Source organism: Ochlerotatus camptorhynchus, unplaced genomic scaffold, assembly GCF_037179485.1.
Source record: "Ochlerotatus camptorhynchus isolate MF236.1 unplaced genomic scaffold, CSIRO-AGI_Acam_v1.1 ptg000045l, whole genome shotgun sequence".
In the NCBI taxonomy this organism is placed as follows: Eukaryota; Metazoa; Arthropoda; class Insecta; order Diptera; family Culicidae; genus Ochlerotatus; species Ochlerotatus camptorhynchus.
This window is the reverse complement of record NW_027040536.1, coordinates 1,743,055-1,757,613: the sequence shown is the minus strand read 5'-3', so window position 1 is coordinate 1,757,613 and position 14,559 is coordinate 1,743,055. Positions and strand designations below refer to the sequence as shown.

General features: G+C 40.8%; 1 protein-coding gene and 1 pseudogene across 1 annotated transcript; one reads left to right on the top strand and one right to left on the bottom strand.

The window, feature by feature from the left end:
• Nucleotides 1-1,381: 1,381 nt before the first annotated feature.
• LOC135714534 (uncharacterized) lies at nt 1,382-3,953 on the bottom strand (annotated as a pseudogene).
• A 911-nt stretch (nt 3,954-4,864) lies between these two features.
• LOC135714747 (uncharacterized) lies at nt 4,865-5,432 on the top strand. Its single transcript, XM_065238118.1, has 2 exons — nt 4,865-4,885; nt 4,962-5,432. The coding sequence occupies exons 1-2, from the start codon at nt 4,880-4,882 to the stop codon at nt 5,430-5,432; spliced, it is 477 nt and encodes a 158-aa protein (XP_065094190.1). The 5' UTR covers nt 4,865-4,879.
• The last annotated feature ends 9,127 nt before the right edge of the window (nt 5,433-14,559 follow it).

The window sequence follows — 14,559 nt, the reverse complement described above, 5'->3', positions numbered from 1 at the left end:
CAGTTCCTGCATTGTGCCAGATTATGTTTCACAGTTCAATCATAACAATCCCTGTCCACACAATAAAGAAAGAAATCCATTGAAAGATCCAAAACTAACTGAATAAATATATAAGTCCAACCCAAGTGAATGCAAAGGATAAAAGGGCACGTACAATCCCGTTACCATGGACTCCCCCCTTCGTATTGAGCATGAAGATGAAGAAAGCGTAGAGAGAAATCTCGCAAATCCCCAAGAAAAACAAAATGCAACGCAAAGAAACAACCTCCGGGGAATTGTCCCCATGACTGCGAAGCAATAACATCCCTCCCCGTTGCCCCCTGGTCAATAGCAATAAACAAATCTCTCATATAATATTAACGTCACTAATGCCAAATTGTTTCCCCCCTCAAAGTGCAACAGTTTTGCTTTTGGCAAACAGAATGAAACAATATTTCTGGAGAAAGCAGCGGTCCTTGAAGAAAAACATGAAAATTTAGGTTATTGAAAATAAATATTTGTGCATGAAGACCGCGTCAAAATTGTGGATAAACTTAAAATTTTCGTAACAAATCAGTTGAATTTTCCACCATTTCACGTCCAGCATATCTCATTTAATGAATGCCTCTAGCTCCATTTCGACTTCTCGTTACTTCCGGGCAGGGTTATTTATGTCTTTTAACTTTTCATTCTGTCGACTTTTCCAGTTCATTTGGTGCACCCAAACGGCACTTGAATGGTTTAACTTTTATCCGGCACTAACCCGTTGATGGCAAGCCAACCACGTTTTAGACCAACAGAGGAAGGGCTTATCCTTTCTCGTTCTCAAATGTAATAGCAAGAAAACTTTTTCCTCCTGTTTCATTGAGACAGTCGCTTTCCTTTTTCCGCATCTCATGAATGGAGGGAAACTTTAAGTGAACAAATAAAAAAAGCAACATAATTAATTACCGTTCACTTGTTTTAACGCTGTCATACAACAGCTTGGTGTGTTTTTGGTTTATCGATTTCTGTTTAATAATATTCAATACCGAATAGCTACCAGACGAGATTGGACGTACTAGAAGCGTATCCCGAGTAGACAGAAATTACTGACCAATAGAAAAGCTCGACATAGAAAATCATAAAACCTATGAACAGTAACAGTTGTGAAAATCCACCGATATTAGTCATGGGCAAATCATCCACGGCGCAGCTAATTATTGTTCAACTTACCCGTGCAGCAGCTGAATCCAAAAATGTCCTTTCACCAACTGACAGGAAATGTGTCAGATATGTCATGACCTACCTAGTTATTATCCATCTCATATCTTCCCTCTCCTTTGGTATAAAAGTTATAAAAAGTATTTTTAAACAATAATTTATGATAATTAATTACTGAATCTTGATCCATCGCTTTCTGTTATCGTAATCCCAGGTCCCGCAGTATAGCCTTCATTTGGTGCTTGATGATCGGTATGCCATCCGCCGAGTGCAACTCGCGTGCTGTAATGATGAACAGTTCTTTGAACTGCTGCGTCCGGTGCACGGATAGAAATCTCCTTATACCTTTTGGCAAATTTCTATTGCTGATTATTCATAAAATGTATAAGTCAACTAATAAGCAGACGCCTTGCAAAAAGTTAATGAAGCTCATGTGTCAAATGAAATGTATAAGCGGTCACACATACCTTTAATGCATTATTGTAGGACCTATGTGGTTTGTCTTATGGAATGTATAAGGCTGATGCTTTGGCAAAAATGTATAAGTGAAACACATGAATAAAATAATTGATTTTCGTTTCGTGTGGGTCAGCTTTCTGGCGTGCTCTGTTAGGAAAATCTCTGAACACTGCAGTGCTTCTTCCGAGTGTAGATAGTGCAAATCCAACACGTCCACATTGTTCAGCGTCAGCTTGTGCACCTCCATGATGGCATTCGAGGCCTTACTGCTGTACATATCGATTTTGGTTCGATGAAGCCGGGCAACCTGGATATAGTACTCGGCCACACCGGCCATGCCCCGCTGAATGGCATTCCGTGCCTTCTCGTGGCATGCGTTTTTCAGTTCCTGGTGGTCCTGGGACATATTGCGGCATTCTTCGGCCGTTTTGAGGTGAAGATTGATGTCGTCTTCACTGAATGACGGTACCTGCTCGACCGTTGGAGGCAGCGACATTGAGCACGAAGGAAGTGGTTTCTGTTTTTCAGCTTCTGGTCGCTTCATAAGGGCTTCCCGTTCGCGGGCGATTTGGTTTTTCAGCTCTTCCGGAATAGAATTGTTTAGGACGGTTATAGTGTCGCTGAATTTGTAGGCATGTAGGATTTCTGCCAGGACTTCCTCGTCAATAACAGGATACATTTCGGCTAGCTTTTGACGAGTCATATGCGAGGCCAGATCTTGCGGAGCTTGCTTAGCCCAGCCGTTGATTTCGCTTCGGTACGCCGTTAGGGCGTACTCCATTTCCATAATGTCGTTCAGGTTGGGGGAATCCTCGATGGTCTTTTTGAACAAAACGGGATACTTTTCCTTCGCTTCCATTTGCTATGCCAATCGAGCATCTTTTTTCATATAATCTTGCTTTCTCCCTGCAGCTGTACATGGAATCCAAGAACGTCAAATACAACTGTTCTGCCATTTCGGTAGCCATGAAAACCTTTGTTCGTTCATTGGTTAGTTCGTCTAAGAAGATGGCACCCGAGCCATGCTTATCCTTGAAAGTGGCGTGTAGCTGGCTTTTGAGATTAATTCCCAACGTCACTTCCAGCACTTCGGGATCGTTTTGCAAATCTTCCGCTTTGTCTTTTCTTTTCGTTGTGTTCCGGGGTGATTTCGAGCTGACGGTAGACTGATCGATTTCGTAACCCCCCCTCCACCATCACCACTACCGGAGGGATCACCGGAGGGCACTTGCGATAGGGTTAACTACCCCATTTCCGGCCTATTAAGCACAACCCGCACTAAGTCTTTCTTAATCTAGCACAGTTTAGCACCAAACGGAATGTTATTATTACTGATGGCTTCCAAATTTATTTACCCTTCCGTACGTACCGTAAGATTTGATAAAGAGAAACCAATCGTTGAGATATTGTCAAAAGTCTAACACTGCTTCTTGACGCCAAATTCGGCCTACGGATTCTAAACTCGGCCTAACGCATTGAAACGCAACTGAAACGCCAATGAATTCACTTCGGCCTATCGGATGGAGATAAAAATTGATTCGGTCGGAGCGCTTCTTTTGTTTTTGGGAATAATGGGTTCAAACCTTCATATCACGCGTTCTCATTGACGTCGTTCGGTAGCTTATTAACTAAAGTATCGTACCAAACGCATACTTGACTTATTAACTCTGAAATCATGGATTTATTTGAAGTTTTCTGCTCTCTAGGCTCAAAATGAGCGATTAGGCCGAAGTAGTTCTCTACCCTACCATTGTTTCATGGCAATCATATTCAAACGCGAGTAGGCCGCCAACCGCACCGACTTCCAAATTATCCGCTGTCTCGAATTCGTATGTCAGCAACAGATTTGCTGTCCAATCACCGTGCCCATTGCAATTCTCGATCGAATCCCACAGATACTGGACCGGAATCTGGGGATAGAGGATGCAAATATCCGAGAAGCTAGTGTTTTCATTTTTGCATCCTTGTCTGTGCCTGACCAATCCGTTTCTTTTCCGATTTCTTAATTTTGCTGGGCTTTACCGGCGTCACACCTGTGAAAATCCGTCCTCACTCGTTTTCTCAGAACGGCCGTCCCGGTCACGTTCAAATTTCCAATTTTCCTTGCAAGTGGGTGATTTGCCCTTTATTACCTATCGGTGGTCTCCAAGATTCCAGGTTCGTCTCCTGGCAGGATCGCCAGAAATGTGAAAATCCGCCGATATTAGCTATGGGCAAATCACCCACGGCGCAGCTAATTATTGTTCAACTTACCCGTGCAGCAGCTGAATCCAAAAATGACCTTTCACCAACTGACAGGAAATGTCAGGCATAACATTTGATAATGGCACAAAAGCATTTGTAAACAAACTTTCTAAGGCCCTTTACACGCAAACCAAAGTGCGCCCACGCAAACCAACAACATCATCGGACAAGGGCAACTATCACCTTTCCACAAGTGGTATTGGTTTGCGTGGGCGTACTTTAATTAGCGTGCAAATGGCCTTAGAAAGTTTGTTTACAAATGCTTTTGTGCCTTTATCAAATGTTATGCCTGATGTGTAAGAAAAGTCATGACCTACCTAGTTATTATCCATCTCATAACAGTATGATTATCCAGACAGTCTAAGAAAGATTCTTAACACGATTTAAGATTTTAAACTGCAGAACACAAGTAAATTAAAGACACTGCATATGTGTTGCCGAAATCGAACAGACACTGTATAAATATTTGTATGAACGATTGTCTACGCAAGAGTTTCAAAATTACTTTTCAGTCACTTTTGAAATTTGAAAAGTGAAGCCTCAGAACACAAGCTCAGAACCAACCACCGGACCTATCTGAAACATATTTCCCAACATGGAGTAATTGCTGCATCATAACAACTATGGAAACATCGATAAGTATACAAACTTCAACCAATGGCATTTTCATCACCGTTTCGAAGATCACGCTGAGAGGCGACCTCCATCTAATGAAAACAGTTTGTTTACCACCGATTGGTAAAATTCGCTTTGCATTACTCCACCCATACGATCCACCCAACATGATCTGAATAGTCGCATAGATGTTTACGCAGCGCAGATATGCTTACGAAATTTTTTCGCTTCATTTCAACTCACTGTAGCTTTTTGGTGCATCAATATAAAAATCACGCCTGCCGAACGGCAGGAGATCATTCATCGACTACCATCACAGCAGCTGAGATCAGCTAGAAAATTACTGAGGCACTGTTCGATTAGTTACGGCATCACAAACATGAAGGTAAAGATATTTAAAAAATAACGTATGTTGCAGCTCACCAGTGAGATTCATTCGATTCCATTTGTTTTCCTTCCAGGCGTTCGTTGTGTTGTCCATGGCGTTGGCCATTGCTTCCTGCGCGGCAGTCGACGGTTCCTCCAGAAGAGAAAAACGTGGCAGCTGGGATGAGGATCAATGGGAACCTAAGCCAAAAGTAAAAACTGTCACCAAGCATGTCCCAGTTCCATACCCAGTCGAAGTCATAAAGAAAGTGCCCTATGAAGTGAAGGTCCCATACCCAGTGCATGTCGAGAAGAAGGTTCCATTCGTCGTAGAGAAGAAAGTACCAGTTTACATCGAGAAAAAGGTCCCAGTTCACATTGACCGCCCAGTTCCATACCCGGTGAAGGTCCCAGTTGTCAAGAAGGAATACGTCGAAGTGCCAAAACCATACGCAGTTCATGTGGAGAAGAAAGTTCCAGTATACATCAACAAACCAGTGTACATCACCAAGACAGTGCCAGTGATTGTACAAATCAAAAAGAAGCCCCAGAAGAAGAAATGGTAGTGAATGATCATTTCTTAGTTGCTAAATTTGTCAGAGTAATATATGTTGTACATATGTCTGTAACAAAAGGTTGAAGTTGTATTCATGACTTGTGAAGTCGAACTCTGATTATTGCCACTGCTGCATCCTGTGGGGGTGTTTCATAATTAAACAATTTTCTCAGTTGAACCGGAAAGTATTACCACTTGACAGCTGGTGCTCTACCAACCTAATTAGCATGCAAATGAGTTGTCCTCTTCCTTGAAGTTCCACCGGAGACCATCTGACTCTGCCAGTCCTTTTCATTGGAAAGTAATTTTCAACCTGACTGAATCAGAAATTAGCTATCTACCTCTCATCTTTAAAGCAAAGTCTTCACAAAGCCAGAGGAAATGTTAGAACGAGAAAGAAATACGATAATGAGGCTAGAAAGTAATTATGTCTTAAATAAATTATCAGGAAGCATGAAGCTCACTTCCGGAAAGTGCGAAAAAAGGGAGATTCCCCTACAAAAAGCATGGGTGACAGTTATGAACTGGAACCACGGGGGAGGACAAGTGCGGAAGACACGCATCCGCCGAGTACATTCATTTTTTCACCCCTCAAACCCGGAATGAGATTCTTCATCAAAAAGTGATTTCTCTTCTGTCATCAGCAGTACTTCCGCCACCGACGACGGGGCTTCTCAGCATGTTTATTTTGTAATCGAGAGCGATATAAATTTTATTGCTGTCCCCCTTCCCCAGCTTGGCTGCATGCTTTTTCCAGGTCAAAAGATGAGTGAAGGATTCTCCCCTTCAGGAATTTGATTTCGACGACTGGTGTTTGAACAGGCGGGCCACATTCAAACCTCCGACCGAGCAATGATGGTTCACCAAAATATGTACCTTATTCTTACATGTGTTTCCTTCAACTACCACTACTATTTCATGCATTTTTCATTCGAAGGGGGAAACCGGTGGGTGGGGCCCTGGTTGAGAATTGAGTGGGAGGCTGTTGTAAAATCAACATTTCCACGCTCTGATTGAAAGCACGGCTGCCCTCCTCGTGTTTTCCCGTACTTACTGTGGGATAGAATCAGATACCCGTAGCGAAAGGATGGGACTTTTATTGAAAACTTTTTCTCGGAGGAATGGAAGAAAATTGCCTTGGTTGCATTATACGAGGCCACCCTTCCACCCTGTGAATAACAATTTAGGGACTTCAATAAATTAACATTCAGGTACGTATTTCAAAGAGAACGTTACGGAGCGAATGGTAGCTGATTGACAAGACTTTGACGTGGATTGATTGTGGCATCAAGCAGATTTACCCTTCTTGCTTCGTTTGTTGTGGCTGTAGCTTAATTGGAGGAGTAATAAAGGGTTCCTGTTTTCTAGCTCCGGAAAATGGGTCAGTGATTATGCACGCATGGGTGTCACAGTTGGCTTTATGAGTTTGACACTGAACAGTAAGGAAATTATGTCACTAATTGCCGCTGCAAAATCAAACTCTTCTAGTTCAACTAGACAGAGATGTGGTGTCTTCAGCAAATTTACTTAAGGATCCTGGGTACCTTCAGTGGCCACCATGAAAGCCTTCCATCTTGAGTGGCTGCTGCCTTTTTCTTTAACCTGGGTACTTGTCAAGTTTCTATTGACTTGCTTGATATTCTTGTTAACGCTCCACGCCGCCTTGAACCCTGGATCTGACTGATGCGATATTCTGTCCAGCGAATGCAGATTTCGTTTCCGCCCTTTCGTAGAGTGCAAGGAATCAAAAATATCTCCAAATGACAAAATGACAAACGATCAACGAGCCGAATGATAACGCTATGTCAGAAGTGGAAAGTAATAATGATATAAATTTCTTCCTTTTTTCATGACAAGCGGGCTGTGCGATACAGCTCACTCGGGGCGGTAGAAGGTAACAAGCAAATTGTTGACAAGCTGCTTCACGAAGTAAAGCCGAAGATGATACACGTGTGTTAACGGGATTTTTTTTTTTTGTTATGCCTTTTCACGATTCGGATCAAGCTATGTCATCCGTGTATATTGCAACAAAGCAGGCAAGCAATACACTCAAGTCTTTTTTTGCACGGGGAACCGTGTTGTTTCAAAAAACCGTGTAAAAAAACCGCGTTGTTTCAAAAAACCGTGTGAAAAAACCGCATTGTTTCAAAAAACCGTGTAAAAAAAACCGTGACATTTAAAAAAAAAACCGTTTAAAAAACCATGTGTGTCACAAAACTGTGTGATAAACCCGTGTTATTTCAAAATTCATCATTACAAAAAACTGAGCAGTGTGCATGGAATTTTATTCGGTACTTGTAAGTCATGATCACCTAGAACATATTCGTTCATGATAAAGTTCTTCTGGAGGTAAAGACCTTCCGAATGCTCTGTTCACACCATTTCGGAAATTTTCCTCATTTGTAAATCCTAACCATCTTGAAAGCAGCTGCACAAAGCTGCTCCCGTAGCTGAGTAATGAACAGTAAAACGTTGTAGGTACATACATCTGTGTATGAATTCCATATCTACGTGGTGCAAATGTGCAAACCGTGGTGCATCCTAATTTCAATTCATAGTGATAGCAATTTTTAACATATTAAGCAGGGTTTTAATCATACAAAGCAGATCACTAGCTTTCATGCTAAAAAGTACTGGTTTTCGAGTCAAAAGTTATTATACGTCGTTTGGTGACCCCCTAAGGTTACTTAAGTCAAAGTCTTTTTACCAGGATATTCGGGAGAATTATCAATAACGTCTTCTTACGTGCAGCCCATTCATCATTTGAAGACCACCGAAATCATCTTAGCAACAAACAGTTCGATTTATTCACTTTAATAATGAGAAAGCAAAACGACGAGGGCAAACACACTTTTGAATATAAAAACTAATTGCTTTGTAATGGAAGTTTGCTCTTGAATTAGGGTACATTACTGTACACACAAACTTGCTGATAATGGTGATCCTCAAAATTCCGCCAAGTAGCGAAAAATTAAACGATTTTCAGATTTTACCCCTCAGAATTACATTAAGCTTTGATCGATTATCTTCATCGACTTTCTCTTTTGATAGCAGCTTTATAAACAGATTTCGCGCTATTTCTGCCACATAGGTAGTTTGATAAAGCAGCTTCTAATCTAGCATCCAGAATGGCACACGCATCAAGGAATTTGTTTGCAGCTGAATTATTAACGAAAGAGATGAAGAGAATCGATCAAAGTCACTTACACCCCTTTCCTTCTAACTCCCTCAATTGTAATTGTTCGGTAGAGACAATGAACCAGGTTTGTGTTGGAATTCAGCCATTTCCACTCTTGCATGGTATAATCTAGACGTGTAGAGGCCGGAAATCGATGATTCATGCCATTTTGGAATCCAAGATGGCGGCTTCCGGTTTTGTGAAAAACTGTCAAAAAGCCAACAATATAGATATTTTCGGAACGGGAACGACGTGTAGAGGCTGGAAATCAATGATTCACGCCATTTTGGAATCCAAGATGGCGGCTTGCGGTTTTGTGAAAAACTGTCAAATAGCCAACAATATGGATATTTTCGGAACCGAGACGACATGCAGAGACCGGAAATCGATGATTCCTGCCATTTTGGAATCCAAGATGGCGGCTTCCGGTTTTGTGAAAAACTGTCAAATAGCCAACAATATGGATATTTTTGGAACCGAGACGACATACAGAGGCCGGAAATTGATGATTCCTGCCATTTTGGAATCCAAGATGGCGGCTTCTGGTTTTGTTAAAAACTGTCAAATAGCCAACAATATGGATATTTTCGGAACCGAGACGACATGCAGAGACCGGAAATCGATGATTCCTGCCATTTTGGAATCCAAGATGGCGGCTTCCGGTTTTGTGAAAGACTGTCAAATAACCAACGATATGGATATTTTCGAAACGGGAACGACGTGTAGAGGCTGGAAATCGATGATTCACGCCATTTTGGAATCCAAGATGGCGGCTTCCGGTTTTGTGAAAAACTGTCAAATAGCCAACAATATGGATATTTTAGGAACCGAGACGACATGCAGAGACCGGAAATCGATGATTCCTGCCATTTTGGAATCCAAAATGGCGGCTTCCAGTTTTGTGAAAAACTGTCAAATAGCCAACAATATGGATATTTTTGGAACCGAGACGACATACAGAGGCCGGAAATTGATGATTCCTGCCATTTTGGAATCCTGGATGGCGGTTTCCGGTTTTGTGAAAAACTGTCAAATAGCCAACAATATGGATATTTTCGGAACCGAGACGACATGCAGAGACCGGAAATCGATGATTCCTGCCATTTTGGAATCCAAGATGGCGGCTTCCGGTTTTGTGAAAAACTGTCAAATAGCCAACAATATGGATATTTTTGGAACCGAGACGACATACAGAGGCCGGAAATTGATGATTCCTGCCATTTTGGAATCCAAGATGGTGGCTTCCGGTTTTGTGAAAAACTGTCAAATAACCAACGACATGGATATTTTCGAAACGGGAACGACGTGTAGAGGCTGGAAATCGATGATTCACGCCATTTTGAAATCCAAGATGGCGGCTTCCGGTTTTGTGAAAAACTGTCAAATAGCCAACAAAATGGATAATTTTGGAACCGAGACGACATACCGAGGCCGGAAATTGATGATAGGTTATACAGTTACAAGTGGTAATAGCCTGCCGAGATTTGCTCAGCCGAGCTCGGTAGAAAAAACTAAGTGCGTGGATAGTACTTAACATAACAGGAACTGGGGTTGAAGTTGTCGCTGACCGAATAGTCAAAGTCATGAAACACAGCGAACGAAGAATACTTGTCACTGAAATCGATGTTTAGCATGGGAAGCAGTTTTTTCGAATAAAACCGAAATTCTGTCAATGATAAAGTGTTCACTGTGTTTCAGTAGCCAAGTAGAATCCAATGAACAAATTTTCGTTTACGTTATTTTGGTTTTGAACGAAAAAACTGATTTTGAATATTTGAAAATTAATGACTTTCCCTTTTGGTAATTGGCAGTTTGTCTATTGGGTTACGTAATATTAAAAAGCAATAATCCTTTCAAAAGGATACAACTACCTAGCCTTCAAAATTAATTATACAGTACCGGTAAAATTAGGGTACTAATGCTGGATTTTTTGTCCTTCTAAACAAGTTTATTAGACTGCAACTTTTTAATATGAGTATTGAAAATTCTGAAATTCTTACTGCAGGTTGGTTAAATAATAAAAAAAATAACGGAATTATTGTGAGCCTTAACAGTTGAATCAGCTTAAACTTCCAATGATTTTAGTATAACGTATCTTATTTGGCTACCATTTTTCAAATTGTTCGCTCGTCAAGCAGAATGAACTACTACTATTTTTTTCTAGTCGAAACATTATTTTATTCGAAAGCATCAGAATTTATGGTCAACGAATAGTATCATTTCTGAATCCATGATGGTGACTTTCATGTTTAAAAAATTGGTTAAAATACACTACATTATGAGTATTTTGAGATCAGAGAAGACGAGACTATAAAAAAAAAAGTATGATTGATTTGATTGATTGTGCTTCAAGAAATTACAATTTTAAAAACGGTTTTCAAACATGAAGCGTTTTACCACTTTACCGAAATCATTCATCCTTCATGCAGAGTCAACTTATCATCGCCCTAAAAATACCGGTAAATTTTGAATATTTAATCAACCAGCAGCCCAAATTTCAGCAATTTAATGTAATACTCTAAGGAAGCCTTAGCGTGAAACTTTAAAGGCACAAATGTCAGCTGTAGTAGCACAGCAAACAAGGAGTAGCAATTTCAAATTTGTATGTTTTGTGGAAACTGACATTTGTGCCTTTAAAGTTTCACACTAAGGCTTCCTTAGAGTATTACCTTAAATGCACATACTAAAAAATTACAGCTCTTTGAACAGTTTTTGGAGCGTCAAACACTTTACAATTAGCCCTTTAATATGACTTAAGAGAGGAGTAGATTCAAAACAAACTGCCTTGGCAACCTCTGCCTGGTATGCAATCCAGATCTAAGAGGAAGAGGATACAACTGGCTTCTTACTTTTTTTTTTCTCTACCTCTATCTCTCTCTTACGGACTTCAAATCGGCTAATCACGAGCTGGTTAGCGTTTGACAGAAAAGTGGTTCGTTTTCGTCCCCTTATTGTGTACTCTTCTCTTAGATCAAGATAGTCGCTGTTCGATTGGTGATCTCACGTGATATTTACAGAGATACTTCTGTCACTATCATTGCATGAGAAAATGATGATAGAGATTTTCTTCAAAATCTCATCGATTTTTTTGTCATGACAGAACGTGACAGTGTTGTGATCATCGTAATTACTAGCTTATTTAATGCTTTTAAAGTTTTTTATACCGAGGAAATCTTAATAATATATTCACTCTACCGATTACATACGGTTGTTTGCTTCAATTCATCTAAATCAGTTAGAAATATTGATGTCAAAACCGCATAAGAATAATTCTCATGAGTGCTTGAACATTGAAAAATGACAAGAAAGCTAATGATAGGTAGTTTCGTCTCGTGATAGTGAGAGAACCTATTTTCTCATCATCACATGACGGCCGTTATATTTACCAGCTCTGGCTCTGGCTTTGACAGTTCCTTTTGGCTCAAAACCAGCCAGTCCGCTCCTCTCTTATACTAGACCCTTTATAATATGACCGGTTCTGTACATACTTGAAAATGAACTAGTGAACTGTTTTGCACGAAAACATCAGTTGTATAACTTCAAAGCCTGGATGAGGTTGCGTCAAAATAAAATGGAAAATTTATTTATTAACATTTTGCTTGAAAATATTCATGGATTAAAAAGGAGGATATTTTGAGGCAAAAGGAGGACATGTAGTAACATTCGAAAAAGGAGGACATGTCCTGCTTTAGGATACCATATGGTAACCCTACTGTAAAATGCATTATTTCAATGCAAACCATTTTTTTTGTAACGCAATTCCAAGCATTAGATTTCGTTTTCCTAAGCAATAAACTGGCTTTTGCATGTATATGTGCGTAAGCAAGCTCCAGGTTGAAGAACAATGTGATTTGGAACGCTCGCACAACACAGAGAAGTGAAAAAAGCCACACGACGGGGCGATCCATGAATGAATTCTAGATAAACATTTCAAAAGGTCCTATCCACATTGATCGATTCTCTTCATCGACTTTCTCTTTCATCAATAACTCAGCTGCCGAACCTTTCCCTGTTGCATTTGACGTTTTGGACGCTAAATAAGAACCTCCATTATCAAACTATGTGCGAAATCTGTTTGCATAACAGTGGTTATGAAAAGAGAAAGTCGATGAAGAGAATCGATCAAAGCAGATAGGACCATTTGAAATGTTCATTGAGAATTAGCAAGAAAAACCTTCAGCACCGTCAGTAGGATGCATATTGTAAGATATCTTTTGGTATTTCAATTCGAAATATTTTGCGAAAATTATTGATAATTGAAAACGGATGCTATTCGGCAATGTCATCTTTGCTCTATCGCAAGATCTCCATTATGAAAGTGCTTGAAAGTAAATAGTAAAAATATTTCTAAATTGAAAGTATTTCTAAGTCGTGTTGGAAACGCGTGTATTTGTGAAATAAAAAAAAACAATTCAAGTGTGTGTATGTGTCAGCTAATTGAAGGATACTCTGTGAATGTTTCAGCCTATTTGATGCAGGTTTGCTGATAAATCTGGATATTTTTAAAGATAAATGGAACTATTTTATAAATCACCCACCTTTGCCATTGCTAAATGAAATATTTTTCAAATCAAAAGGTTCCACAATTTTCACATATTGTTTCACAAGTATTTGAGGATATTTTGCGAAAATTTCAGCCTATTTGATGAAGGTATTCTGATACATCTTGGTATTTTTAAAGATTATAAGATAAATTGAACTATATTTTCTAAAATTGTAGAAATCATCCACCATATTGTCATTGATCAATAAAATATTTTTTAAAGCAATTTGATCAAAAAACTTATCAAGTTGTATCACAAGTATTTCATGATATTCTGTGAAAATTTCAGCCTTATTGATGAAGGTATGCTGATAAATCTTGGTATTTTTAAAGATACTAAGGTAATTCGACAAACTTCAGCATAACTTCCCCGAACTTCGGCAGAACTTCCCTGAACTTCAGCAGAACTTCTCTGAACTTCCGCAGAACTTCGCTGAACGGTACGGTCCAGGTGTGGGAGCTGCCTTCCTGGCACGTCGGTAGCATTGGTGCTCAGCACGGAAAACGCCGGATGACGCCGGAAAACGAATACTGCAAGCCAATCCCGGAAGAAAATGGCGATGGTGACGCCGTTCCCATTGCAAGACGAGAGCGGATTCCCCCGCTTTTCACGCCGGTGAAGGATGTTGCCAAGCTGGGTGCTGAACTGGCAAAACACAAGCTGCTGCCTCGCTTCAAGCTTTGCAGCATCGGTACCAAAATCATGTGCTCCAGCCTGGAGGAGTACAAACACATAGGAAGTTTCCTGAAGAACAACAACGTGGACTTCTTCACGCATGATCTGCCATCGAGCAAGCCACTGAAGGTGGTTTAGCGTGGATTACCGTCGTTCGAGGCTGCTGCGGTGAAGTCCGAGCTGGAGCGGCTTGGGCTCCAACCTGAGGCCGTGTTCCAGATGAACCGGCGTCCCAACCAAAACACCAGCTTCCGTGATCAGTTGTTCCTGGTGCATTCACGAAGGGATCCACCAGTCTTGCGGCTCTGAGATCCAAAATCCGGGACCTGTTTCAGGTCATCATCAGTTGGGAGCATTACAAACCTCAACATCGTGATGTAACGCAGTGTATGAACTGCCTCTCATATGGCCATGGCACCAAAAACTGCCACATGAAGACAAACTGCGGCAAGTGTGCTGGAACTCACTCAACTGCGTCCTGTGAGCAAGTCGATGACATCGAGCCAACGTGTGTCAACTGCGGTGGAAACCACCAAGCCTCCAATCGTGGATGTCCCAAGCGAGTGGAGTTCATTAATATCCGTCGGAAGGCCACAATCAACAACCACCTCAGTCGCCTTCGTGATCATCGTTCGCCTCCTGTACTAACGGAAGTCCAGTACCCAGCTCTCCAGCCCCGTCGACATGTTCCGAACCTAGCCCCGCTTCCACTCAACAACCAACAAGCCAATCCCGCGAGT